At 39.8% G+C, this 26,186-nt stretch overlaps 1 protein-coding gene across 2 annotated transcripts in view; it reads left to right on the forward strand.

Annotated features, from left to right (window-relative positions):
• Positions 1-26,186, forward strand: part of scn4aa (sodium channel, voltage-gated, type IV, alpha, a) — a 51,462-nt gene that overhangs the window by 16,421 nt on the left and 8,855 nt on the right. The window contains exons 1-16 of one of the 2 annotated variants that reach the window (XM_057357727.1): positions 3,380-3,581; positions 9,122-9,424; positions 9,523-9,641; positions 11,907-11,996; positions 12,694-12,822; positions 13,019-13,110; positions 13,234-13,509; positions 13,752-13,815; positions 13,905-14,046; positions 14,131-14,331; positions 15,384-15,539; positions 15,921-16,041; positions 17,246-17,484; positions 18,856-19,029; positions 19,152-19,508; positions 25,732-26,103. In XM_057357727.1, coding sequence (XP_057213710.1) covers positions 9,173-9,424; positions 9,523-9,641; positions 11,907-11,996; positions 12,694-12,822; positions 13,019-13,110; positions 13,234-13,509; positions 13,752-13,815; positions 13,905-14,046; positions 14,131-14,331; positions 15,384-15,539; positions 15,921-16,041; positions 17,246-17,484; positions 18,856-19,029; positions 19,152-19,508; positions 25,732-26,103 — 2,784 coding nt within the window. In that variant the 5' untranslated portion in view covers positions 3,380-3,581; positions 9,122-9,172. Of the gene's footprint in view, positions 1-3,379; positions 3,582-9,121; positions 9,425-9,522; positions 9,642-11,906; positions 11,997-12,693; positions 12,823-13,018; positions 13,111-13,233; positions 13,510-13,751; positions 13,816-13,904; positions 14,047-14,130; positions 14,332-15,383; positions 15,540-15,920; positions 16,042-17,245; positions 17,485-18,855; positions 19,030-19,151; positions 19,509-25,731; positions 26,104-26,186 lie in introns of those variants that run through there. The other variant, XM_057357724.1, reaches the window with a different exon arrangement.

Here is a 26,186-nt window from a genome sequence, read left to right on the forward strand (position 1 = left end):
ACCTGTGTGGTTTAGCTGAATGAGCCTGTATATTGATACATTTTATCTACTTTGTTATTTTGATACTCTGCTGTTGATGCATTCTTGGCTGACTTTTTCATATGTGAAAGAGGAGGAACCATTAAAACTCTCTTCATCATATCTACAACCTCTTATGTGTCACTTACTAACCCATTGCTCGGGACATCCTGTTAACAGGACTCCTCTCTTCCGGTCTGTTGTCCATCCCGGAGGACTATGTTGTGGGCACCCTCACCTTGGGGAACGCCCCACCTCTCCTCCTCCCCTGCAGCCTCACCACCCGTCAGCCTGGGGGCAAGCGGGGGAGACGAGAGTCCTGGGGGTCACCTCCGAGGAATCCCAGCCGAGCCAGCCGTACCCGTCACATCCTTTCTTCAGCCGACCACCAGGCGGGTGGCTCGGCTGAAGAAAAAGAGGCAGCGGCGGGCAGCGCGGGCCTCTCCTCAGCCGGTGCAGCCGGCGTCCCAGCCGGCGTCGTCCAGCCGGCCTGCGTCAGCCGGGTCAGCCGTCAGCCGGCGTCCAGTCCGGTGCAGCCGGCGTCCAGTCCGGTGCAGCCGGCGTCCAGTCCGGTGCAGCCGGCGTCCAGTCCGGTGCAGCCGGCGTCCAGTCCGGTGATCCAGCCGGCGTCCAGCTCCGGTGATCCAGCCGGCGTCCAGCCCGGTGATCCAGCCGGCCTTCCAGCCGGCGTCATGCCCTGTCCAGCCGGCCTTCCAGCCGGCGTCAAGCCCTGTCCAGCCGGCCCCTGGGAAACTGCCAGGGCCAAAGACTGTCCCCCCAGGACTCCCCCTAAGTCCCCCAGGACTCCGCGCCTCGAGCGCAGCCGGGGACTGGGACTTCTCCCCACCTCCCTTTTGGACTGCCTCCTATGGGCCCTTGTTTGGCCCCACCCCCCCTCCCATGTTTGTTATTTTTGATGTCTCACCCTAGTCCTGTTATTATTTTGTCGTGTCTGCCACTGATTTTGTTTTCCATGGTTTGTCTGTTCATGTCACTGTCTCAGTCGGTCTTGTCTCGTCCGTCTACCCCTTGGTGAGCACCTGGAGGTGCTCATTAAAGGGGGGGCTTCTGTCATGGCTCTGCTTCCATAGTCATGTTTTCCTTGGTCCTGTAGCGGAGTCATGACAAAGCCTTTGGTTATGTGTGGAGAGAAACATATTATTGTCCTTTTGACAATAATATACGTTCTCTCCAGTGTCTCGTCTCTGTTCCCGCCATCTCGTTTCCTTGTTATCCTTCCCTGAGTGTTTCATTACCCACACCTGCCCTGTGTCGTTATCCCTCGTTTGTGTTCCCCTACAAATACCCTCTTGTGTCTTTGTCTTGTGTTCGTGGATTACGTTGTGTTTGCTGTGTGAATTTCCTGTGTACGCTGTGTGAATTTCCTGTGTACGCTGTGTGAATTTCCTGTGTACGCTGTGTGAATTTCCTGTGTACTGCTGTGTTCCTGTTTGCTGTGAAAACCCCAGTCATGTTAGTAAGTTTTCAGTCTAGTTTATGTCTAATGTTGTTTATTTCAGTTTAGTGATAGTTAGTCTATGTACTGAAGAAGCAGAAGTGAAAATATCAGTATTTCTTAGCGATTTGCTATTTACACTAACAAAAAATAGCTGTATTTTCTTTGGATTAAGATAACGTTACTATTTGCACCTCAGTATTGTTGTGTATTAAACATTACGCAATTATAACAGAATGTAAATTATTATATTTAAAAAAATTATTAAATGATGGCAATTGAGATATTAAAGGCCTACACCAACCCCTAACCTTACCCTAAACTTAAACTGTATGAATAAAAATGACTTTTAAGTGTTAAATCAATTTTAGTGAAAACAAAAGCCTATATGATCTTTAAGGTAATAGAATAAGATTAAAGAATGTCTTCAACGAGAGGTGGATTAGAACCCCCATCTCCTGTGCTAGGCTATACAGACCTTACACCATACGCCACTGGGCAGCCTATTGTTTGGATGTGTTAATAGACACTGGTTTAAAAAAACGCTAATTTGGAGATGTTGACGTCACGTCAGGTCGTCACGTGGGTCAGACGCTCAAAGCTCAAGACGTTCGGTCAGATGTTCGATCAGACGGTAGGTTTTGGCACGTAGTACCCGCCATAAAGGTCCTATGTACTCAGTTTCCCCCCTAGCGACGCCCCTGGTTTGAATGGTGATACATTTGTATAAGTATAATGAGAGACTGCGCGTGCGTGCGTGCGTGTGTGTGTGTGCGCGTGTGTGTGTGTGTTCATGTTTGTATGTCCCGGTGGGGACCTAAACCTGAATGCACACCAACTCATGGGGACTCGTGTCACCGTGGGGACCAAAATTGAGGTCCTCGTGGGTACAAAAGCTAATAAATTGTACAGAACAATATTTTTTTTTAATCTAAAAATGCAAAAAGTTTTCTATGATCTTTAGGTTTAGGGATAGGGGATAAAATATACAGTTTGTACAGTATAAAAAACATTACGCCTATGGACTGTCCCCACGGGGATAGTAAACCAGACGTGTGTGTGTCCTCGCGTATATGTATAAAATCGCTAGATGGAGCTATACACACGTCATGCTACAGTAATACTCCACCAAGCAGATACAGAGACCACAAGCAGCTTTGTCAGCCATGTCAATGGAGGAGAGACTTCACGACGCTGAGTAACGTTAAACTGCTTTTGTAAGACAAGTTACTGCTTATTAAATAACCTGTCTGGTAATCTTCAACAAATTTTACGCTAAACAATACTTTTTGGCTACTGTACCGTTATGTAGGTTTTAGTAGCATCAAACCGGTAATGTTATAGTTTATAGGCCTACCAAGGAGGTGGCAATACCACCAGTATTTCTATTAAACCGTATATATTCTGTAATATAACGTGATATTAAATATCCCACAATAGTTTGTATATCCATTAAAGCTGTTTTAATGAACAAATTAAAATCCAATCTTAAATTGTGACTGGAAACTCTAACTGTACCTGACTTAATGTGCCTGAGGTAAAACTCCGATCTCCCGCCACTGAACTCAACGCCATATGATTGGCTGAAGTGCCTCAAGCGGAGCTTGATATCTACCTCCCTAATATAAAATATTTTTGTATAAGCTACTGTTCTCAAGCTCTTGTATGTAGTATCCATTACAGTGCAAATTAGTGTCTTTCTGTGAATAGTAGGGAAATAATCAATAACCAGTATTATGATTTCTTATGATAGTAATTCATTTTCCAAGTCTATTATCTGTAATTTGAGGCATTGAAATAGGTTGAGAACTGCAAACGTTACTGTTTTTTTATTGAGGAAAAATGGGAGCTCCCCGGTTCACTTGTTTGGTCTTGCCCGATTCAAAATGGCGGCGCCGTTGACGTATCGCAGTAACGGGCCAAAGCGCTCAATGCGGCATGTCTATGTTCGTACCTGCAGCAGAATCTCAGGTTTCATTCAACGCGCCTGTGCGTCAGCAGCAGCTGCGCTGGAGCTCGAGCTGCTAAAACCATCAGCACACAGAAGCTGGAGGAAAAATAAAATCCTGAAGAGTCGGTGGGAATCAAATTGACCTCACTGTGAAAGGTAAAGCTGTGCTTAATGATGCATAGGTCGTTCTGTTTAAAGCAATACCCTGAAAGCTGCTTCGGTTCCTGAAAAATGTTGATCTGTGTAGATTCAGTGTTTGCATTTCTAATGAGTCTTTCTGCTAATGGTCATGTCAGTGCGTGGGGCATTCGATATGATTAGAAATTTTGATATAAAATTGGGATTTTTATCAATATTGCATCATTTACGACGCATTCTGATTGATGCTGCAAAGCTACTGCAGATTCTAGAGACAAATAGTCAGACAAGTTGGATTTTAGGAAATAAAAAAGGGAACAGGCTAAAAAAAGTTCAGTCCTCAATTGTTTTTTTTATTGATTTCTATTCAGAGTTTTGTAAACGCATGTTAAAAGACTTATGTCACAAGAGGTACGTTTGTAAAACATTATTTTGGCCAATTGAAAAAAAATGACTGTAAACATGTTACTAGTAGTTGTCACAAGAACATTTTGAGGTTGGCTCAGATTTTTCGATAATAAATATTTGGATATATTTATTAAGGTAGTCTATATTATTTTGTTATTTTATCTATATAATTTTGGTATTATTTTGGTATTTTGCTGCATTCGGTGTACATTATCTCATACATATTTCTTACATAGAAGTTGCCGGACGTTCTAAAAGTATGACCATAGTTGGACTATAAATACCAATGTTAAACAATGGTTATTGTAGTGAGAGACCATAGTAGATTTGTGGTTATTATGATTTGACTACAAACCTATATGTCCATAGGCAAACCATGGCTAATTTTCCAAACGGAGTACTGTACACATATGCGTGCGCTATACGCAGTGTTTCTCCTCTACGGCGAATGTGTCAAATCTGTTGTTCCTGCAGATGCTGACTGTGCGCCTCTACTCTTTTTCCCATCCAACAGTGTGGAGTCAGGGTTAAATATAGACCCTGTCTTCATTTCAGCGCTGGGCTGATGATGCGAGTTGTGCTCGGTTGTACCCCACCATTCCTCCACTGTTAATCCATGTGTCCCTGTTCAGAGGTGTAGGATGATGGAGACGTTTGGGCTCTTGGTCCCGAGACACTCATGAGAAGCACACGGATCATATTTTGTTTAACCCTTACATAAGAGCATACAGGGGCACCTTCAAATACCGGACTTTCTCTCATGTAATTCCTACTCTACTCTTTATGACTGTTACAGTAAATATAAAATTCCCTTATTCGTGTTTTTTTAAGACTGGTTATTCCTAATGGATTTTTGATAGGCTACCTCTGTTCACATACTACCGGATGGTTGGATTATTTGGTCTGAAGGTTCTTCGCCTGCGCTGGTTACTTGCTGAGTGTTTAGCTTTGATAAATCGTGACCGCAGGATGTACAGTGCATGATGCTGTAACCGATATGACTATATGGATGGAGGACCTCTTCAGGATGTCTTTTGGGTGGAGATTTAGTTGAATTAGAGGGTGTTTCTTGTCTGCTGTGTGTGTGTGTGTGTGTGTGTGTGTGTGTGTGTGTGTGTGTGTGTGTGTGTGTGTGTGTGTGTCCACAAGTTCTGAGCATCACATGTTCTTGGACGCAGAAGGTGTTGGTTTTAAGTTTCTTTCACCGGTGAATCATGTGATCTCCCAGCACTCTCCTTAATGTGTGCAAAAGGGGACACTGGGTTGCAGGTGCAAATCAGTTTTACCTGTTTTAAACCATTTTGTGTATGCAGTGTTTTACTTTGACATCTATTTTTTTTTCATTGTTGTGCTGAATAATGCATCCCTTTGCATGACGTGTCTCAGTTAATAATATTCATTGACGTCTTTGAAATGGCATACTGTACAAAATACACCGTTTTTAAACGTAAATTAAATTCCAAATCTATGTGACTTCTGCAGGACCCAAACAAGGACGTTGGTAACCAAACAACATTTGCCCTCATTTGACTTCCATTCATTGTATGGACACAAAGCCACTGAGACCAATTATATTCTTTTCTGTTTCACAGAGTCGTACAGTTTACAGTTATCAATGACGTGAGGATGAATAACTGATGACAAATATTCTCATACAAAACACCCCAATTGTTGTAACGTTAATATCTTGAATGTACCCTGTGTATATTTATTGGTTTCATTGTTGTTATTTAAAAACATCTGTCTAAATCAGGCTGACGTTTTTAAGACTATAGACACATCTTTCTATATTAGACATCTTTACCATAGTAGGAAAAATAAAATGGTAGTCAAAAGTGCCCCAGAACTGTTTGCAGTCCTACATTCTTCAAAATGTCTTCTTGATAAAATGATAAAGTAATTTTTCCTATGGTGGGAGTCAATGGGGGGCAAAATCTGTTTGGTTTTAAGCATTCTTCCAATTATCTTTCTCTGTGTTCATTAGAACAAAGAAATGTATACAGATTTGGAACAACTTAGGTGAGTAAATGATGACAGAATTTTCATTTTATCCCTTTAAAGGACATGTGGGTGAATAAACAATGACAGATAAATGCATAGGAAATAATTATTTACTTTCAGTGTATGTATAGTTAGACTACCTATGTAAGTTGCTAAGGTCTAAACTTGTTTTACTTCTTCGTTGTATGTCTATTTATATTTATGTTTCAATTTGTAGCACCGTGGTCCTGTGAGACTTGACATTTCGTTCCACTCTATGTCCCTTTATAGAAAAATGACAATAAAGCTTCAGGCTCACAGAAGGTTTGGGTAAGGGGGTGATGGTGGGCTGGCGTTGTCTCATCCTGTGGTGTCACCGTGACATGAGAGATCTTGATGCCTGCTTAATATGTCCACCATTTTGACAGAAAGCTCTTAATAACAATACACTGGTTTAGCATCCTCCACAGTCTCACCAGTTTTCTCAGTTATGAAAACTAAATGCCATTGATGTGAGAAACTCATTAACATTTGTGGTGGGCAATGTGATCAAAATTCTGTTTCATGGTATGAGTCATTTGTTTTATAGTAACAACAAAACAATATACAATGCAATGATATACTGTCATTTTTTATGGTGCTTGTGCACACGTTCACTTATTTACAGTGCATACATATTTACAACCAGCAACATCTTTAAAAAAGGTAATGACACGGTTGGGCAGTTTTTGATTTATTGTAATGTACTAAAAATACTGCACATAATACCTGTACAAAACACAGATGTATCTTAAAGTAATCAAAACGTATGTTGATGTGCTTGTATATTTATTTGACTGCTGCAGTAAGTTATTAATTGGCTGTGAAGCTTTACAGTAACTACCATGCAATTAAAAAAAAACTATTGAACTTTTATATTTGTGAGATAATAACATAACAGATCATACATTTATGTATAATAATACATTTATATTTACTGTACATGCATACGTAAACTCCTGTATAACATTGTTTTATGACCAAAACCCTGGTGTTGTTTTGCACAAATGCCATAGCTACAATTTATTGTTATGCATGCACGTATGTAACTTACGGTTGTTACCCATTAAACGCTTAAAGGGATACTTCACCCAAAAATGAAAATTCTGTCATCATTTACACACCTTCAAGTTGTTCCAAATATGTATAAATTTCTTTGTTCTGATGAACACTGAGAAAGATATTTGGAAGAATGCTTATAACCAAACAGATTTTGCCCCCCATTGACTACCATAGTAGGAAAAATGACAATGGTAGTCAAAAGTGCCCCAGAACTACATTCTTCAAAATGTCTTCTTTTGTGTTCAACAGTAATTTTTCCTACTATGGGAGTCAATGGGGGGCAAGATTTGTATAAACAAATAAATGTACATAGATTTGGAACATGCTATCTTTGAACATTGCCGGCTGCTATTTGTAACCATAATGGTGCGGTTTTTTACAAAAAAAGCGCCATTGTCAACTTTTTCAAAAAAGAAGTCAAGTGTGAACACGGCCTAAAGAATGCACAAACTGACACTGCTATCAAACTGAAGAGCAGCCAAAGTAACCTTGCTGAAAAAAAACAATAGAACTCTGCACAAAACAAAATAGAAAATTTAATGGATTTAATGGTTATATTGGAAATTGTATTAGTTTTAATCGATACTATAACGGTGTCTACTGGTACGTGATGGATTCTATTGGTGGGATGTTAAAAATACCCCAGGTGGTCGATGGCAAGTTTCAGCTGTGTTTTCTTTTTACATTTTTTATTTGAAAAAGTATTCCAATATATTGCCATTATGTATCGTAGCGAAATATATTCAATATGCTGTATTGTGACTTATCTATCATGATAGACCAATACACAGCCCTAGAGTAAATGATGACAGAATTTTCGTTTTTGGGTGAACTGTTCCTTTAAAAAATAAGGAAATACTCCCCCTCTTGTCATTCCATACCTGTATGACTTCCTTCTGCAGAACACAAAAAAGAAGAACGCCATTGACTTCCATTATATGGACAGAAAGAGTCATATACAGGTTTTGACTGACATGAGGGTGAATAAAGGAGGACATCATTTTTGGTTTTGGTTGAACTGTCCATTTAAAGTCAATTTACTGTATTCACATAATATGTCCAAACCTGCATGATAATCTTACAGTGTCTACTGTATAACACTTCAGGATAACTACTATATATACTATATTTCAAAAACTACTTTAAATAATGTTTTATATGTAACAGGTGAAAGGAATCTTGCTTTGTTGCCCCTGAGGTTTGAAAATACAGCCATTTTGAATAGAATCCATAACATATATTGTGTAACTACAGATTGTCAGTGAAGCGAGAGAACAGAATCAGGTGTGTGTAAGACAAGGTGCTGGAGATGAGCTGTGGTTTGGAGATGTTGGAAACGAGCCTGGTCCTGGCCTGTTTATTGGTGTGGAGCGAGGGAGGCTGGAATGAGCGAAGTCATCGTGCTTTTGTAACTCAATGCTCAACTGTGATGGCCCACGGCAGCTGGACGGCCACCATATCTGTGTTTGTGTTCTGCGCGTGCGTGCTGTACAGACCCACTACACTGGACCTTTATGGGGAAACACTTACTCCTCTATGTGTATGTGTTTGTGACTGCTCCCCAGTGTCATAACTGTCCACTGTTTCGTCTGAGACATCATCATAACAGCATCGTCATACTTTACATTAAAGGGACAGTAAAATGTTAGGGAAGAAAACATTGAACCGTACCTTTAGGCACATAGTAGGTCTTGGGTGTACCTACAAAAAGGTACAATATTTTATGTTTGGAAAAAATAACTACTATAGTAGTTTGGTTGTATCGCACCGGAGAGTTGGCCTGGGTGTTCATGAGTAATATAAGGTAGGGCTGCGTAATATATCGAAATGATTGAAATATCACAAATGTTCATTGGTTCTCAAACTGGGGGCCGTGGCCCCCTAGGGGGTTCCAGGATGCATCCAGGGGGCACAGATTTTGTGGTATTATATGAAATATAGACATTTATCATAAATTTCATGTAATCAAACATCAGAAAAATAAGACCACCAACCAAAAGTATTGATGTTGAAAAGTATAGCTGTCCTAATAAGGTTTATTTTTCACGCAGTACATTCTTCTCTCTCAGGAACTCTGTGCGGTCATACCCCGTGAGGTGGCGTCTCTTCGCGATGCCAAGATGGCAAGCCATCTCCTTCCCACAGGCATCAACGCGCTCCGCCGCTTCACTCCGGAGTGGCTGGCGGAGATGGAGAGGATCATCCAGGAGAAGAACAGCAGGGAGGAAGTAGAGGAGGCCGAGGAGACGCTACAGGCACCCAGCAGTGACCTAGAGGCTGGGAAGAACCTGCCCATGATCTATGGCGACCCACCAGACGACCTCCTCAACACCCCTTTGGAGGACATAGACCCTTTCTACAAAGCAAAGAAAGTCAGTCTTATTCTCACGTGTGTTGTTCACATGCCGTGTGTGTGTAAACCTGCTCCTCTTTTCATTAGGTGTAACCTCTGCATTAATCTCCTCTGCAGACATTTATTGTCATAAGCAAGGGAAACACAATCTACAGGTTCACTGCTGAACCGGCGCTGTATTTTATCAGTCCGTTTAGTGTCGTCAGAAGAGGAGCCATCAAGATTCTCATACATTCATATCCTTCATGTGCCAGCATGACCATTTAAGGTTTACATTAAATACTGTTCAAGACCTTTTTCATTGTCGTAATCTGACGTATTTCTCCTTGAAACGAGATTTTCAGCATTTCATAACATTGAAACAGTGTTAATTTTACGTTATGGGGTCATCTATTTTCAGTTTGCACAGATTACCCAGTTTATGAAAAAACATACAGTAAAACAAATTGATTAAATTTGGTTATTTATCAAAAATAACCAAATTAAAGGGATAGTTTGGACATCATTTACTCACCCTCAGATTGTTCCAAACCTGTATAAATTTCTTTGTTCTGCTAAACACAAATTAAGATATTTGGAAGAATGTCAGTAACCAAACATATCTCATCCCCCATTGACTCCCATAGTATTATTTTGGTCACACTTCAGAATAGGGGGCCATTCTCGCTATTAACAAACCATTAACTATGACTTTTTCCTCAATAAACTCTTCATTTGTTGCTTATTGATAGTTAGTAAGGTAGTTTTTAGGTTTAAGTATAGGCCCTTTTCACAATGACGTCACTTAACTTCCGCCTGTTCGCAAAGCAGTGTATCATAACATCCGTCTTGCAACAAACAAGAAGAAGAAGAAGAACTTCCGTTTTGCCGTCGCACTGGAATTTAACAACAGTGAAAAAAAGAACACATATTCAATTACTTATCCTAGCACCTTCGCTAACATAAAAAGTAAACAAAACACTTACCTTCATAATCAAACAGATACTGTTCAACGATGAATTTGTATCCTTTCTCTAGCTTTGATCTTGTCGTTAGCGAAAATTTGTCTGCAAGACGTTTGTGACAAGTGGGACGAGGGCCGTGAGGGAACTGCGCGAGGCGTCAGCTGCACGTTGCACTGGTCTCGCATCTCTCTCGTCCCACTCTGCTTGTCACAACGTTGTACATCATCTAGCCGTATTTGTGGCAGATGTGCAAGGGACTTGGTAAACTCCATTCTGAGGCGCTAGCGGAAGTAACTTCTTCTTCTTGAGTTTTACTGGCAGTTGGCAAACCAGCTTATAGGTGCATTACCACCACCTTATGAACTGGAGTGCTAGCGGAAGTAACGATACACTGCTTTGCGGCAGAACGGAAGATGCGTAACGTCATGTGAAAAGGGCGTATTGGGTAGGATTAGGGATGTAGAGTACGGTCATGCAGAATATGTGCTTTAAAAGTACTTAATAAACAGCCAATATGCCAATAATAGGCATGCTAATTATAACTAGTTAACAGTGAGAATTGCCCCCTATACTGAAGTGTTACCTTTATTTTCCCTACTATGCAAGTAAATTGGGAATGAGATCCGTTTGGTTACTGACATTATTCCAAATATCTTACTTTCTGTTCAGAAGAACAAAGAAATGTATACAGGTTTGGAACAAACTGAGGGTGATTAAATGATGACAAAAAGTTCATTTTTGGGTGAACTATCCCTTTAATGTAAAGATTTGTGTGTGTGTGTAAACAGTCCTTTAAATGTTATGGAGAATCAGTCACGGACACTTCTTTTTCCACTATTTCTTCACTATTTTTATTATATGTGAATATTATGTCAATGCTTTTTCATTGGAGAATATCTAGTAGAACATGTAATTCATTATAATTTCCTTTATCTTTTATTTGTTTAAATTACAACATATGCACTCAGGCATAGCCAGACGCATTACGGTAATGAGATTTTCAGGAGAAAATACAATAAAATTCCAAAATAGTAATGTATTTCTTTGTTAATACTGTATTCTTCTTTGTGCAAGGTAGAGAACAAAATCATCATTATTATGATTGTTTATTTTGTTACACAATTAAATGTTTTAGAATTAAAATCATTACTGCCGTGATGTTTCAGTGGTTTCGTGAGGATAACCCAAACTTAGCAAGTATTATTTCATGTATTTAGTTGTTAAAGTACAGTACACCTAACTAATAGTATTCCTCATAAATGTATCCCGTTTCTTTCTCTTCCCTATGTCCTCTCTCTGTATCATTAAAACACACATGAACACACTTTAACGGCTATCATTTATACAGCACTGTTCTGTGAATAATTCTTGAATGCTTATAGTTCGTACATTGTTTTATATCATGCTGTGAAAATCCTTTAAAGCTTATTTACATTTCAGTTTCACTAAATACCATCAATAAAGTTTTATATACCGTCTACAGCATAAAACTATTCCGTAATTTCACAGTGCACACTGTGAAAAGTGTTTGCTGTATAGACCTTGACTGTTTTTCAGATATTTCAGTATGTTGATCATGGTCACCATCCTGTCCAACTGTGTGTTCATGACCATGAGTAATCCTCCAGCCTGGAGTAAAACGGTGGAGTAAGAGCTCTGCACTTTCACTTTCACAAAATCTCACATTTATTACTGCAGAAATACTCTCAAGTACTTCTGGTCATATAAGATGTTAGACAAGTAAAATAAAGTAATGCTACGAAAATCACATAAAGTAATCAACTTGGATAACAATGTAACAAAAGATACATTTTAAAGTGATAGTTCACCCAAACATTCTGTCATCATTGACTCACCCTCACGTTGTTACAAGCCTGTATATGTTTGTTGTTGTTGTGCTAAACACACAGAAAAGATATTTGGAAGAATGTTTTTAACCAAACAGTATTGGGGCACTATTGACTGCTATAGTAGGAAAATATCTATGGTAGTCAATGGTGCCCCAGAACTGTTTAGTTTCCCACGTTCTTTACAATATCTTCTTTTGTGTTATTCATAACAAAGAAATGTTTTTAAGAATAATTTTGTATTGACGCACATAATTATAATAAATCTTGCTGATTTATATTCTGTATATTCCTATATTCTGTATAGGGTTGAAATTAAATATTAACATGTTTCTATGCTCATATTTAGTTTGTAGTTTATGTGCTTTAAATCTGTCGTGTTATATGTCCTGGAAATCGCAAACTCTGGTACTCGCAACCTATTCATTTGTTCATTTCAAACTATGGTTACGTTTATTTTGTTCTACAGTAATATGTCGATATCCCTATGGTTGTAGATATGTCTTTACTGGTATATACACCTTTGAAGCAACGGTCAAAGTTTTGTCCCGAGGCTTTTGCATCGGACCTTTTACATTCCTCCGTGACCCGTGGAACTGGCTGGATTTCATGGTCATCAGCATGGCGTGAGTATTCCTCACATCTTTACAGAAATATACGCTGTCAAATCACGACCCTTCAATAATAAGATAAGATTCTGCGGTGGTGACATTCTGCTGCTGATGTTTGCTGGGAATCTCTGGCTTAAATGCTTTACGCACAACTGGCAAACGCGTAAATGTAAAGGAATATTTACTGTGTGGTGTTGTGATTTGTGTCCAGGTACATCACAGAGTTTGTAGATCTTGGCAATTTGTCAGCACTGAGGACGTTCCGTGTGCTCCGAGCTCTCAAAACCATCACCGTTATTCCTGGTGGGTTAAACATTTTTATTGTGTTCTATACGATGTGTTTGCCATCATCAGTCTCATCAGTCATCATAAGTGTCCAAATATAGTTTACTGCTCTTTTATGTACATAGATATGTGTGTTCTCAGGTTTGAAAACCATTGTCGGGGCTCTGATCCAGTCGGTCAAGAAGATGGTGAATGTGATGATTCTGACCGTCTTTGCGCTGGCTGTTTTCGCTCTCATTGGCCTGCAGCTGTTCATGGGAAATCTGCGTCATAAGTGCATTCGCTGGCCCATCCCAAACGGCACCAGCATCTTTGATGACTACAATTTTACCCTGATCAATGACACCACCCTGATCAATGACACCACCCTGAACGGCACTGACACTTTTGATTTCAAAGCCTACATAGAAAATGAAGGTGAAGTCAGGTCAAGGTTATTTAACATTTATCATCTTTACTCAGCAACGTCTTTCATAGTTAATACTAATACCGTTAATACGGTCCTCAGAGTAAATCAAACAGCATTATGTTGAATTTCATTGGAAAGATGTTTTGTAGAGGCGTTTTACTGTTTACATTGGAATTTAATGTTCGTAACGTTGTCACAAATATAACAATGTATATTTATTGTATGTTGTGTACGTTGTTCTATTTTGCAGAAAACCAATACTTTCTCGATGGCAGTTTAGACGCTTTATTGTGCGGTAACAGCTCTGATGCGGGGTAAGTTTGTCAGAGACCTTCACTTCAAACAGCACAAATGAAAGAGAAGATAAAGGCCAAAGGTCTACGATAATCTGTTGTTATAATAGGAGGTGTCCAGAAGAATACACATGTATGAAGGCCGGCCGGAACCCAAACTACGGTTACACCAGCTACGACAACTTCGGCTGGGCCTTTCTTGCACTCTTCAGACTCATGACTCAAGATTACTGGGAGAATCTCTTCCAGCTGGTGCGCCGAATTTGTCGTTGCATGTTTTTTCGTATGTTATCTAGTGTACGTGAATTCAATTCACCCCGTTTTTATCTCGCCTAGACCCTTCGGGCTGCTGGGAAGACCTACATGATCTTCTTTGTGGTGGTCATCTTCTTGGGCTCGTTCTACCTCATCAATCTGATCTTGGCCGTGGTTGCCATGGCGTACGATGAGCAGAATGAGGCCACCTTGACCGAGGCCCGTGAAAAAGAAGAGGAGTTTCAGAGATTGCTAGAGCAGCTCAGGAACCAAGAGCAAGAGGTCAGGTGACTACTGGACGATTTCATGTCATTTCATGTTGACGGCATAAAGGGGCGGTCACACTGGACGTTTGCGTTCTCGCTTCCATTTCTAAGCACACGTATGCACGAGACACCAGAAACACAACAGCATGCAAAGAACTTTCTCGCATGCTCCTCTATCTCAGTTGACCTATCGGTAAGCCCCTCCCCACCTTAGTTACTGTTGCTAACTCGGACAAGAGACTGGAGTTCCTAATGTCTTTCAATGGCAGCTGTCACTGTAAAAACCTTGTCCGAAGTTGTTTTTGGTACATTTTGGACACACTCTGTCGTCGAGGAGTATTCAAGTGGGACTTAAATATGCCATGGAGGGATATATAAACAATTTTAAAATAAATATGGTGGACAAATAATTTAATTTGGAAGTGAGGGTTTACAGATCACAATGCAAGCGGGAGAAGCCATGTTACGGTCGTCACGATCGCAGATGACAACATCTAGGGTCAACTGTTCATGTACCGCAGGGTAAGATTAAATTAATTTACATTTACTTTACACTTAGTGAAAGTATGACAACCAGAAAGTAAGCGGGGTTCACTGGGATTTAAGTTGAATCGGGTTACTGTGCCCACAATTTGCTCTTTTTGTGTGGGTTTAGGAAATTGAATAAAATAAATTCCCTTCCTCATGCTCCCAGGACACCTGGAATTAGTGTTACAAGTACCCCAGGTTTGATCAGTTTTGTAGCATAAAACAGCATAAAACCGATGAGAGCTTCGGTTCTTACAATGATTGTCTATGGCGCTGAAACCTAAAGTTGTCCACGTGCAACTCATATTCAACTGCCATTGGCTCATCTGCGTTCGAGGGGAGGGGTTTACCGTTAGGTCAGTTGTTAGGGCATTACATTAGATGCGTAAATGCCACGGGTTTGGGTTTACACTTGAAATGCACTTTGGATAGATGCGCAAATGTAGTGTGACCGCACCATAAACACACATTAAAAAGTCAAACATTTTTATCTTTGTGCATGTGACGTTGATATAGATATATCTCTGTCACAAATTACAGACAGGCAGTAAAGCATCTTTGGCCAGCCGGACAACAGGTCTCGGGTCGAACAGAACATGTTCCTTACACAGTCTCGGAGGTGATGATGTCATCAAGGACTGTAATGGCAGAATAATGCCTCGTCTCATTGTCAGCAGCGTTCACTCTGACAGAGAGGTGATACTGGCACACAGTCCGACAACACCGAGCATCACTGATACAATGGGGTCCAAAGGCCTGTGACTAAAAATGCTTGTATTTGACATTCTGTTCATTCTGTTAATAAGAGTCATATCAACAAAACAATTTGAGTAAATGAAGGAATTAGTGTAAATGTTGAAATTTCTTGTCCAGAATTAGCATTAAAGCTATAGTTGATCAAATAATGACATTTACTCAGGCCATCCAAGATACATGAGACATTGTTTCTTCGATACAACAGTAAAGAAGCTAATTTAATAGAAGCTTAGAATCTCAGACCCCACATAACTCATGATATTTAACTTGCATACTTTAGCTAATGATGTTCTTATGCTGGTCTGTTTCATTATTCTCCAGTTCTTAGCTGAAGAGGACCACAAGTCTATGAGCTCCAAACACAGCATGCAGTATCTGGACCAGCCCAAACTCTCCAAGAGAGCAGCCAGTGCCGTCAGCGTACTCACTGCCACCATGGAGGGTACTGTCTCTAAAGAAACCTGAGGGTTCATTATCATTGTTTATCTGCTGCAACACATTCTTTCGCTATAGCAGTTTATGTGCTTTACAGTAAATTTAGCTTTGCCACTGAGGAGTGTTTCCTGAAGACTCTATTATGAAGTATCTAGACCAGTGGTTCTCAACTAGTTTGGCCGCGGGACCCGCATTTTCCCATGGTCATCAAGCCGCGACCCACTGTATAACGTCTGACAGGATAGTTAGTTTTTCTGAGGTGAAAGACTTGTTATTTCGCAACAAGTTAAGAAAATAATGATAGAATAATGACACTGACATTCAGCCTGACATCATCTCTCCTAAACGCAGATATTGAATTGGGACAGCGAGCGCTCACTTGCTCAGGCATCTGCCAACAGCTTTCATGCACGTCTTTCAAAATAAAAGTCTCGTATCAGAGAAACAATTAGAATTACGTGTTTTGTTGTTGATGTTGTTTCTTAGATTGTACACTTTGCGACCCATTACAACGGTCTTGCGACCCACCAGTTGAGAAACGCTGATCTAGACTGTGTTTTTCATTGGTCCAAATGCTCTAGAATGTTCTCTTAACTGTGTTGGCTTCAGGATCCAGATAAATGTTAAAGTCCCCGTGAACTGGAAGTTGCGAACGTTTTTACTTCCGTAGTTTGACGCATTTCCGAGTAAAATGGAATCTCTTATGAGAAAAATAGTGGGTGTGGCTTTCCTCTTTGTCTGCGATTTGATTGAATGTATAAAAACAGCCGTTGCATTTTGAAATGGAACTGACAGCAGACTGACAGTTAAAGGGGAGGAGTTAACGGATGCTCCGCCCAAGCCGTCTAAAACTGGTTTTAAAGAAAGTGAACGAAAATAACTAAACACTAAGGCCATTTTCACAAATGTTACCATGTGAAAGCAAACTGAACTAAGAAGAAAATGCTTTTTACTACCTTTTGCAATTGAATCCCTGTTTTGGAACAAAGCTAACTACAGGTCTTAAAACACTCTTTATACTGGCACATTGTGTGTGCGCAGAAAAACCTGTTAACATCTTCAGAGTGGTGATAATCTTCGTGCTATTTTGAAGTCGTGGGCTGAGTGCAGACCAGCGGAGGCTGCTGCTGTCATTCTGCTGTTGTTCTGTCATTTCTGATCACTACTGTGTATTCACTTTTCTCTGTTTCTGCGTCTCTTTGTCTCCCCAGAGTTGGAGGAGGCTCAGAGGCCTTGTCCACCCGGCTGGTATAAGTTTGCCGACATTTTCCTTAAATGGGACTGCTGCGCTCCCTGGATCGTCTTTAAGAAGTGGGTCCATTTTGTAGTGATGGACCCATTTGTCGATCTAGGTATCACCATCTGCATTGTGCTCAACACACTTTTCATGGCCATGGAGCACTACCCCATGAGTTCGGATTTCGAACATGTTCTTTCAGTGGGCAACTTGGTTAGTGTTACACCCATACGTCTGGAGTACTGAACTTATCCTGTCGAAAAGACCACCAGCATCTGTGGTGTTGTGGATGCTGATCATCAGTGTGAAATGCTAGTGTTCTAAACTAGAAATGGCTTCTATCCTTGTCAAGCAGCTTCTTTAGAAAGACCACGCTGGTTGACTGGCTTTTCTGCGGCTGAACTACGTGGCTATGATGGACAAACATCAAACCAGCACTAACCAGCATGACAAAGCATGGAGCCTGAAATGCATACTGCTGAGTAATCAACAATTCATGACTGATCTTATTGGAGCCCAAAATTATTAAGATATTTCCTGACCATTTTAGATGCATACGTCAGTTTCCATCATGCAGTCCCTTACAAAAAAGAAGTTTATTAAAGTTTGCTGTGAGTATGGTGCTTTTAAACTAAAAATACGAAAGTGAAGTTTCAGTCTACTTTTTGCACTTCTTAGAAATATACTTTATATACTGACAGAAAAGACTAAGTACACTTGGCCTAAATTGTACTTAATCTTTTAATAGATATAATATTGAAAGTATAATGAAGCATTCTATGTATACTTGGCTTGTTTACTCTTTTAATTGAGTAGTCTATTGAATCCTTTTTTCACATAGTTTCATAGTGTTCATGTTCAGGTTTACAGAGCAACATGTCTGCTTTGGTGTAAAATAGTTTTAGAGTAAAACCTGTGGAACTGTTCTTATCTAAATAGAAACCATAAAGTGCAAAAAATGTAATATAACTTTAGTAAACTTAAAGAAAACCAGTAATCTAGTTCACTGAGAGTATACTTTAAAGTATAGGAAATTAGTTTGTATACTTCGGTGAATCCTTTACGTTCTTTTGTAGTACAGTTGAAGTACAAATGAGAAACCTAGATGTAACCTACGTAGTAAACTCTATATTTTTAATGTTTTCTTAAGTGTACAATTTAGTCCCAATTAGTATTGAAATAGTATGCTTACAAGTAGGCTACTAGTACATTGATATTTGTATACTTACAATATGCTTAACTTAACTTAAGTATACTTAATAAACTTCTTTTTTGTAAGAAATTCCTACATCCATACTCGCAGTTCATCATGCAGTGTCTTCATCCATATTCACTTACAGTAACATTACATAACAGTTGACCTTAGATTTGCAATTGAAGCATAAAGTTACAGTCGACGTTCTTAACTGTGATTCATCAACCATGACCACGTATGAATGAAAATGTAAATAGTTGTGGAATAAAGCATCATACATAGCATCAGGAAGATGACTGCAGTTTATAGTCCTGTCATAAACCCAGGAATGATTATATGTGCAGTATGATTTCACTCATAGCACTAACATAGTTCTTTTTTCAATGTAGGTATTTACAGGAATCTTCACAGCAGAAATGGTCTTCAAGCTTATTGCCATGGACCCTTACTACTATTTCCAGGTGGGCTGGAACATTTTTGACAGCATCATTGTCACCCTCAGCCTGGTAGAGTTGGGACTGGCCAATGTCCAGGGGCTGTCTGTTCTGCGGTCCTTTCGTTTGGTAAGTCTGAATCTCGAGTTCTCAATCTTTGCTGTTTTTTGTTGCATGTGACTTGGTTGGACATCGTTGACGTTATTTTGTTTCTGGTTGTGTTTGTGCTCGTCTCCGTGTGCTGGAAGTAGCTGCGTGTCTTCAAGCTGGCTAAATCGTGGCCCACCCTTAACATGCTGATCAAGATCATTGGTAACTCAGTGGGTGCTCTGGGGAACCTGACCCTTGTCCTGGCCATCGTCGTCTTCATTTTTGCGGTGGTGGGCATGCAGCTCTTTGGCAAGAGCTACAAGGAATGCGTGTGTAAGATCTCGCAGGACTGCATATTGCCCCGCTGGCACATGAATGACTTTTTTCACTCGTTCCTCATCGTCTTTCGTATCCTGTGCGGAGAGTGGATCGAGACTATGTGGGACTGCATGGAGGTTGCTGGTGCCGGGATGTGTTTGGTGGTCTTCATGATGGTCATGGTCATTGGTAACCTGGTGGTAAGTAAACCTGGTGGTACCTCTGCTAAATTCCTGTTTCTCACTCAGGGTGACGGCGAAAACTAAACTGTATTCACAGACCCGAATAGAAAAAAGCAGATGAGTAAATGTAAATCATCTTTATAAAGATTTCTTAAAGACCCCTGTGGTGAAAATCAAGTTTTTAATGCTGTTTATATGTTTATGTAGTGATTTTAATGTGCTTTAAGACCAGCCATGTACAAAGTTATCATTTAAACCACTGCTGAGTATTTTCTTCATAAAACTGCAGTATACCAAGACTTATAAACTTACAGGTTTATGACATCATAAACCTGTAACCAATCACATCAACTCATTTGATCCCTGTGGATCAGCAGTTTGAAGCATAAATATGCAAAGATGACGCATAGATTCGGGCTGAATCGACCGCTGCATTGCTGTGTCAGCTCTCAGTTTCACTTCAGTTTTCGCAGCATCTGAACTGCCTAGTGCGATTGAGTGGAGGCGGGGCTAATTTGCATATGCATGTGTCTGCGTATACCTAATGAAGCTGAGGTGTAGAGTTACATTCAAGCTATGTTAAGGCAGGAAAAATAACTTTCACAAGAAAAAAACTTTTAAATATGTAATTTTGGTGATCAAAGATTAGTTTTAAGGTATCAAATTTTCGACCACAGGGGGACTTTAAGCTGTGGAGAGCTGTTGTACGTTGCAGTAGTTTTGTGTAAAGGACGGGCATCTGTCATCACTGCTAAGCTGTAAATCTTTCTAAATGTTATTCTAAAGCTTTAGTGGCAGCAGAGTCAAGCCCAAGTGAGCACAGATGAGGTCAAGCGGCCTGTGGTTGACATTCAGGTGACACAGCGTTTAACAGCAGAGCTCTCGAAATATCCTGTGTATAATCAGGTGTTAATTTGGAAGGCATTCGAATGTTCACGTGTCAGGCACCAGCTGGCCTTTTTACCAACACAAAAGAACGTGAACAGCATGGAGAAAACCGCTTAAAGGTGCAGTGAACTTGCCGTTTTTATTGTTTTATACTATTGTCTGATGTCTACTTATGACGTTCGCGTAGTTTTTACATTCGAAAACATCAAAATCAATAAGTAATAGGATATTTTCTACCCTGGTTTTGAGGCCGGCTGGAGAAACGCTCGGTTTTTAAGGGCGGGCCGCATAGAAGACTTGGAAGTAAACGCCCACTGCTATGATTGGATAGCAGCTTGCGTAGTTGACTTAATTGGAGCCTTCTGTGAATTTGGTTAGACACGTAACATTACGTAAAGTGATTTTACTCAAATTTAAGGACTTATTTCCCAGATGTGATGGCAAGGCTTTGCGTATAGTTTGTATAGCCTATAGTTGTATGGTGTTTAGTGATATATGACCGTACATGTCAGCATTTAAGACCCGCGAACCGGACAGAAGATCACCGCGATCACGGGTCTCAAATGTTATAGTTTTCATGATAAATAAACAAACGGTAGACTCCCGGCCAAAATGACCCAGCACCAGAAATAATATCAAAACACTTCAAAACAGCCTCCATTATTCGCAAACGGTGGATAAAACCTTGAAAAATGATATATGAGCCCTCCAAATCACAGAGATGCCGATTACAATTATTACAAATGACTAGAGGTCCCCAGGTAATACTATCAGGCCATGTCAAGCGATCTCTAATAAAGCAATAGTGACGCATAGTACAAATATGTTTTACTCGCATAAGATTGCTGCGCTATTCCTATCGGATCCAATATTGACGGCACAGCACTGCTTTTTAATTTTAGTCTCTCCGCAAAGACTTGTTCAAGGAATCCGCATTGAAATGAAGCGAACAAACGCTCAATGTTTTTTCCCCACATGAGCTGGAACGTCTTTAAAAATGAACTTCAACCACGCATTTCTACTGTTGGAATCTGAAGGAAGGTTATGCAGCGACTGAGTTCTTCCACAACCAGGCACTGCACAATATATCTTTAACGGCATGATGCTTACACTCGCTCTATCTGGTTCCGTGCAGCTTGTGTTCAGTACTGTCATGCGCGAACCAGTGGGCAGGGCTCGAGAAGTAGGCGTTGATATTCTTCTGTGGAGGCGGTGTTCAACCACTCTATGGGTGCATTCCAGGACCTGCCGTTCGCTGAGCCTCGTGTCAATAACAGTTGTTATTTCAGTAACAAGGGCGTTTTCAGGTCTGACACTTACAGGATGTTCGCTTGAATACGGTCCCCTCTTATATAACAAAAGCTCGGGTTAAAATTGTGGTCCTAGTTCACTGCACCTTTAATAATCCGCACGTCTGATTTTCACCAGCAGCTGTTGTTTTTGGCTTTGTTGTATGACAACAGGAATCTGTGTGTGATATCTTTATGATGAGCTGCTAACAGCTGTGTGTGTAAATGGGTGAACGCACTTCCTCACGGGTTTAACTTGGAGAAAGAAGGAAGTGATCTGTCTTAGCAAGCTAACAAAAGCATCATTACTTAACCCCTGACAAAGTCTTCACGTGGTAATCGCACTTGTCTTCAGGACAAACCTCATTGCATGTTTAGTGCTGGCCTCTATTTACACACTCTGCCTAGAGCCAGCAAACAGCGCTTCTGAATCTGGCAGCGTGCTGAGACTTGGCACACACGCAACAAACATGGACAGTTGTAGAGCTCTGGTGTTTGCCAGCTCTTCACCTTCTCTCTACACCACTGGCTCTCAACAGAGATTTGGGCAGCGACGCGGAGGAGAAATGACACTAAATGCAAATCAGTACAGCTTCGAATTTCAGCATGTGCATGGAGAGCAGAATAAACAGGCTCACTTTTCAAAGGCTTCCCATATATTCTGTAAATTCAATGGTATTTATATTCATTCACAAAACTATGCAAGATGACTCAAATACAGTACATAAGAGATATTATATCATATCGTATATACTGTATGTATATATGAAATTATAGGCAATACAGACAACATAAATACATTAATTATGTTAATTATAATCATATCTATATATACATTTATATACAGTATATGTATAGATGAAATTATGACCAATACAGACAACAAAAAATACATTGACTATATTTAATATAATAATCTATTTTTATATTAAATTAAATTTAGTACAGACTATATTAATATATTATATTAAGTATAATGATCTTAATGTATACTAACTTAATGCGTACTTAAAGGGATATTTCAGAGGTAAACAAAATGTCCCCATGTTTTACTCGCCCTCAAGGCATCCGGTCTGAATATGACTTTCTTCTTGAAGAATAATGCAGTCAGAGTTATAATACCACGTATCCTTTTTCTTCCAAAGGGGCGATTTTTTTTTGAAGCTCCAAAAAGTGCATCCATCAATCAAAGAGTGGCTCGACACGGCTCTGTGGTCTTAACAAAGGTCTTCTGAAGCGAATCGATGCGTTTGTTTAAGAGAAATACTCATATTGACAGCGCTATTAATGTTAATGTCTAACATTAACGTTATCCCTCGGCTGCGTGTGAACCAGAGGCTTGTTCTTCCAGCAAATGATGGTGACGAAAGCTCCCGCGCAGAGGAGCCGACATCCTATTGGAACAAAACGAAAAATTCCACATTTGTCACCGGAAGAGGGATAACGAAAGTTAGACATTATTGTTAATAGCGCTGTCAATATGAATATTTCTCTTAAACAAACGCATCGATTCGCTTCAGAAGACCTGTGTTAAGAGTTCTTTGATCGATGGATGCAGTTTTTCGAGCTTCAAAAAGTCGACGCCCATTCACTCCCATTCTACCGCTTGGAAGAAAAATGATACGTGGTATTATAACTCCGACTGCATTATTCTTCAAGAAGAAAGTCATATTCAGTCAGGATCCCTTAAAGGTGAGTAAAACATGGGGAAATTTTGTTTTGCCTCTGAAATATCCCTTTAATGTACAGTATATCAAATTACTGCATTAATATGCACTACTTAAAACACATGATTATGTAATTATAAATTATTTGCAATAATGAATGAATGAATAATTAATTTAATTTTATATATATAATTTTATATATATATAAGATGACCATAATTGTTATGAATATAGTTATGAATAGTGGTCTTATGATATATTTTTATATCAATGTAATAATTATAAATAAGTAATAGTAATAAATCAAAATATAATAAATAACAATACGCATTCAGATTTTAAAGACATTATTATTTGCTCGAGTGCAGTGAACACATGTGTTCATGTTGCATGAATGAAAAATCCGCTCTTCACAGCACATCAGCAGAACACACACACATGATAAATCGCACACGCAGCATCAGCGCTGTCAGTGTCGTGAGCAGAGATTATAGCACGGGAAACCAAATATCTGTGGCCTCATTTGGCTTGAAAATCACAGCACCTGCTCCATGTGTGTTTCTCAGATCTGATCTGATGTCTGATGATCTGGGAATGGCCAATACTGTATTGTGTGGTGTGATGTCGGGGTTATTAATGTGTAAAATTATTTTGACACACAAAACATGACTAATGAGAATTAGTTTGGGAATATGTTTCTTGTTACGCTCTTACATAAACTGAAATATGAATGATATGACTGCATGTAATGAGGTGTGATTTTGATGCTTTTCCTCAGATGTTAATTCCTCTCAACATCGTCTTATTGTTTTTAAAATGCGGTGTTAAAACTGTGTTGTGTCGAGCAGTCCGGCTGTCAGATCTCAGATCAGTCTAGTGATCTTACCCTCACACTAAAGATAGCTCCCTGCACCGCTCCCCCAGACGGCATTATATTTATTAATGCTGCGTAATGACAGGGCCGCATAAACCTGATACTGTCTATGTATAGCAGGGAAACCAAATATTTGTGACAAAGATTAGCTTTTATTGCTGATGTTGGCTGATGTTCCAAACACTGACATTTTGCATATGTATATATTTAGAGGATAGCGGGGATTTTTACTCCAGTCAATATTTCTCAGGTCTTGGCTACTAAACCTGTTGATCTTTTTTGCCGTTATTGCATTAGGAAACAGATTTAAAAAAGGCGTGTTCTGCTACAGTATATGGGGTAAGTTGTCACAGTTAGGGATGCACAATAAATTATCGTCCGTATCGGTGTCGGACGATAAATGGTCGTTTTAATGTTGTCGGTATCTGGCTGATAATAAAATCAGGCCAATAAATTATAGCCGATAAAATATGAATATTTTTTTTCTGGTTGAAGCACTTCAGGTGCACGCTGCGTACAGTACTGTCTTTTTGTCATGATCATTCACTTACTGTTATTAGCAAAACATTGTTGATGTAGGTACAGTATGTATAATGTGTAAATTATAAGAACAAAAGCATATTGTTTGAATCAGACAGTTGTCTGAATGCTTTCTGTCTTGAGACCTGTTAGACTTGTGGCTATTGAGAACATTTTTTTGGGTTGCTATAATTTGTTTATTAAATAAAAATGATAGCAGAACGGTTTGAAAGTTAAAGAATCTTTAACTAGTGTAAAGTAGGCTTGGTACATGATTTTCACATAAAAAAGAGAACTAATGGTGACCTCAGCCTCAGAAAATTGTATATTAATATTTAGATACTGTATATCGACCACTATTTCGGTTATCGGCTTCCAACGTTAAAAATATCGGTTATCGTTATCGGCTAATCCCTAGTCACAATGGAACTTGCCATTTAAATGGATAGTTTACCCAAAAATAGAAATTCTGTCATCGTTTATTCACTTTCTTGTGTTTCAAAACATGTAAACCTCACTCTTTCTTATGTGAAACACAAAAGAAGGTATTTTGAGAAATGTCTCGGTGGTTTTGTGTTCACACAATGGAAGTCAATGGGGGTGAATGTTGCTTGGTTACCAGCGTTCTTCAAAATGTCTTCTTTTGTGTTCTGTAAAAGAAAGTCGTAGGTTTGAAACGATATGAAAGTTTGTAAATTATGAAATAGTTTAAACTCGCACAACTTCTGTGTGAACTATTCCTTTAACCCTCTGTGGGCTGAGGGTGTTTTGGGACACTTCAGGGGTTTTGACATGCTCTGACATTTGTGCTTTTTTTCAGTAGTTTACAAACACATGGCTAAAGTCTTATTTCACCGTAATCAGCACAAACTGCTACGATAATCATCACAATAGTCGCCACCCTTCAGAGTCTAACCTTTATAGCACCGCTATACTACTATGACTGTTGAATTATGGGTAACCCAATGTAGTTTCATTGAAAGATTGTACCGTATGCTCATCAGGTGCTGAATCTGTTCCTGGCCCTGCTGCTCAGCTCCTTCAGTGGAGATAACCTGTCTGCAGGTGATGAGGACGGCGAGATGAACAACCTCCAGATCGCCATCGGCCGCATCACCAGGGCCATAGACTGGCTCAAAGCCTTCATTGCCAGTATGGTGCTGCGGATGGTTGGGAAAAAACCTCCTGATGTCAAAAAAGAGGCCGGGGAGACAGACACAGAACTGTACGCATTAAATCACCTGCAGAAGGAAACAGTGGCCGACGGTTTGACCAACTGTGTACAGCCTTCGGTCGTCAGTGTGCCGATAGCTCGCTGCGAGTCTGATGTTGAGGAGGAGGATTCAGATGAATCTTCTGATGAAGATGAGGGAAAGGTAAGTTAACAGTCCTCTCTCTGTTTTTGTTGTATTTACAGTAGTTAGAAGGGTCATATCATCCATTTTCTCTCTACAGTCTG

Source organism: Triplophysa rosa, linkage group LG18 (genome assembly GCF_024868665.1).
Source record: "Triplophysa rosa linkage group LG18, Trosa_1v2, whole genome shotgun sequence".
NCBI lineage: Eukaryota > Metazoa > Chordata > Actinopteri > Cypriniformes > Nemacheilidae > Triplophysa > Triplophysa rosa.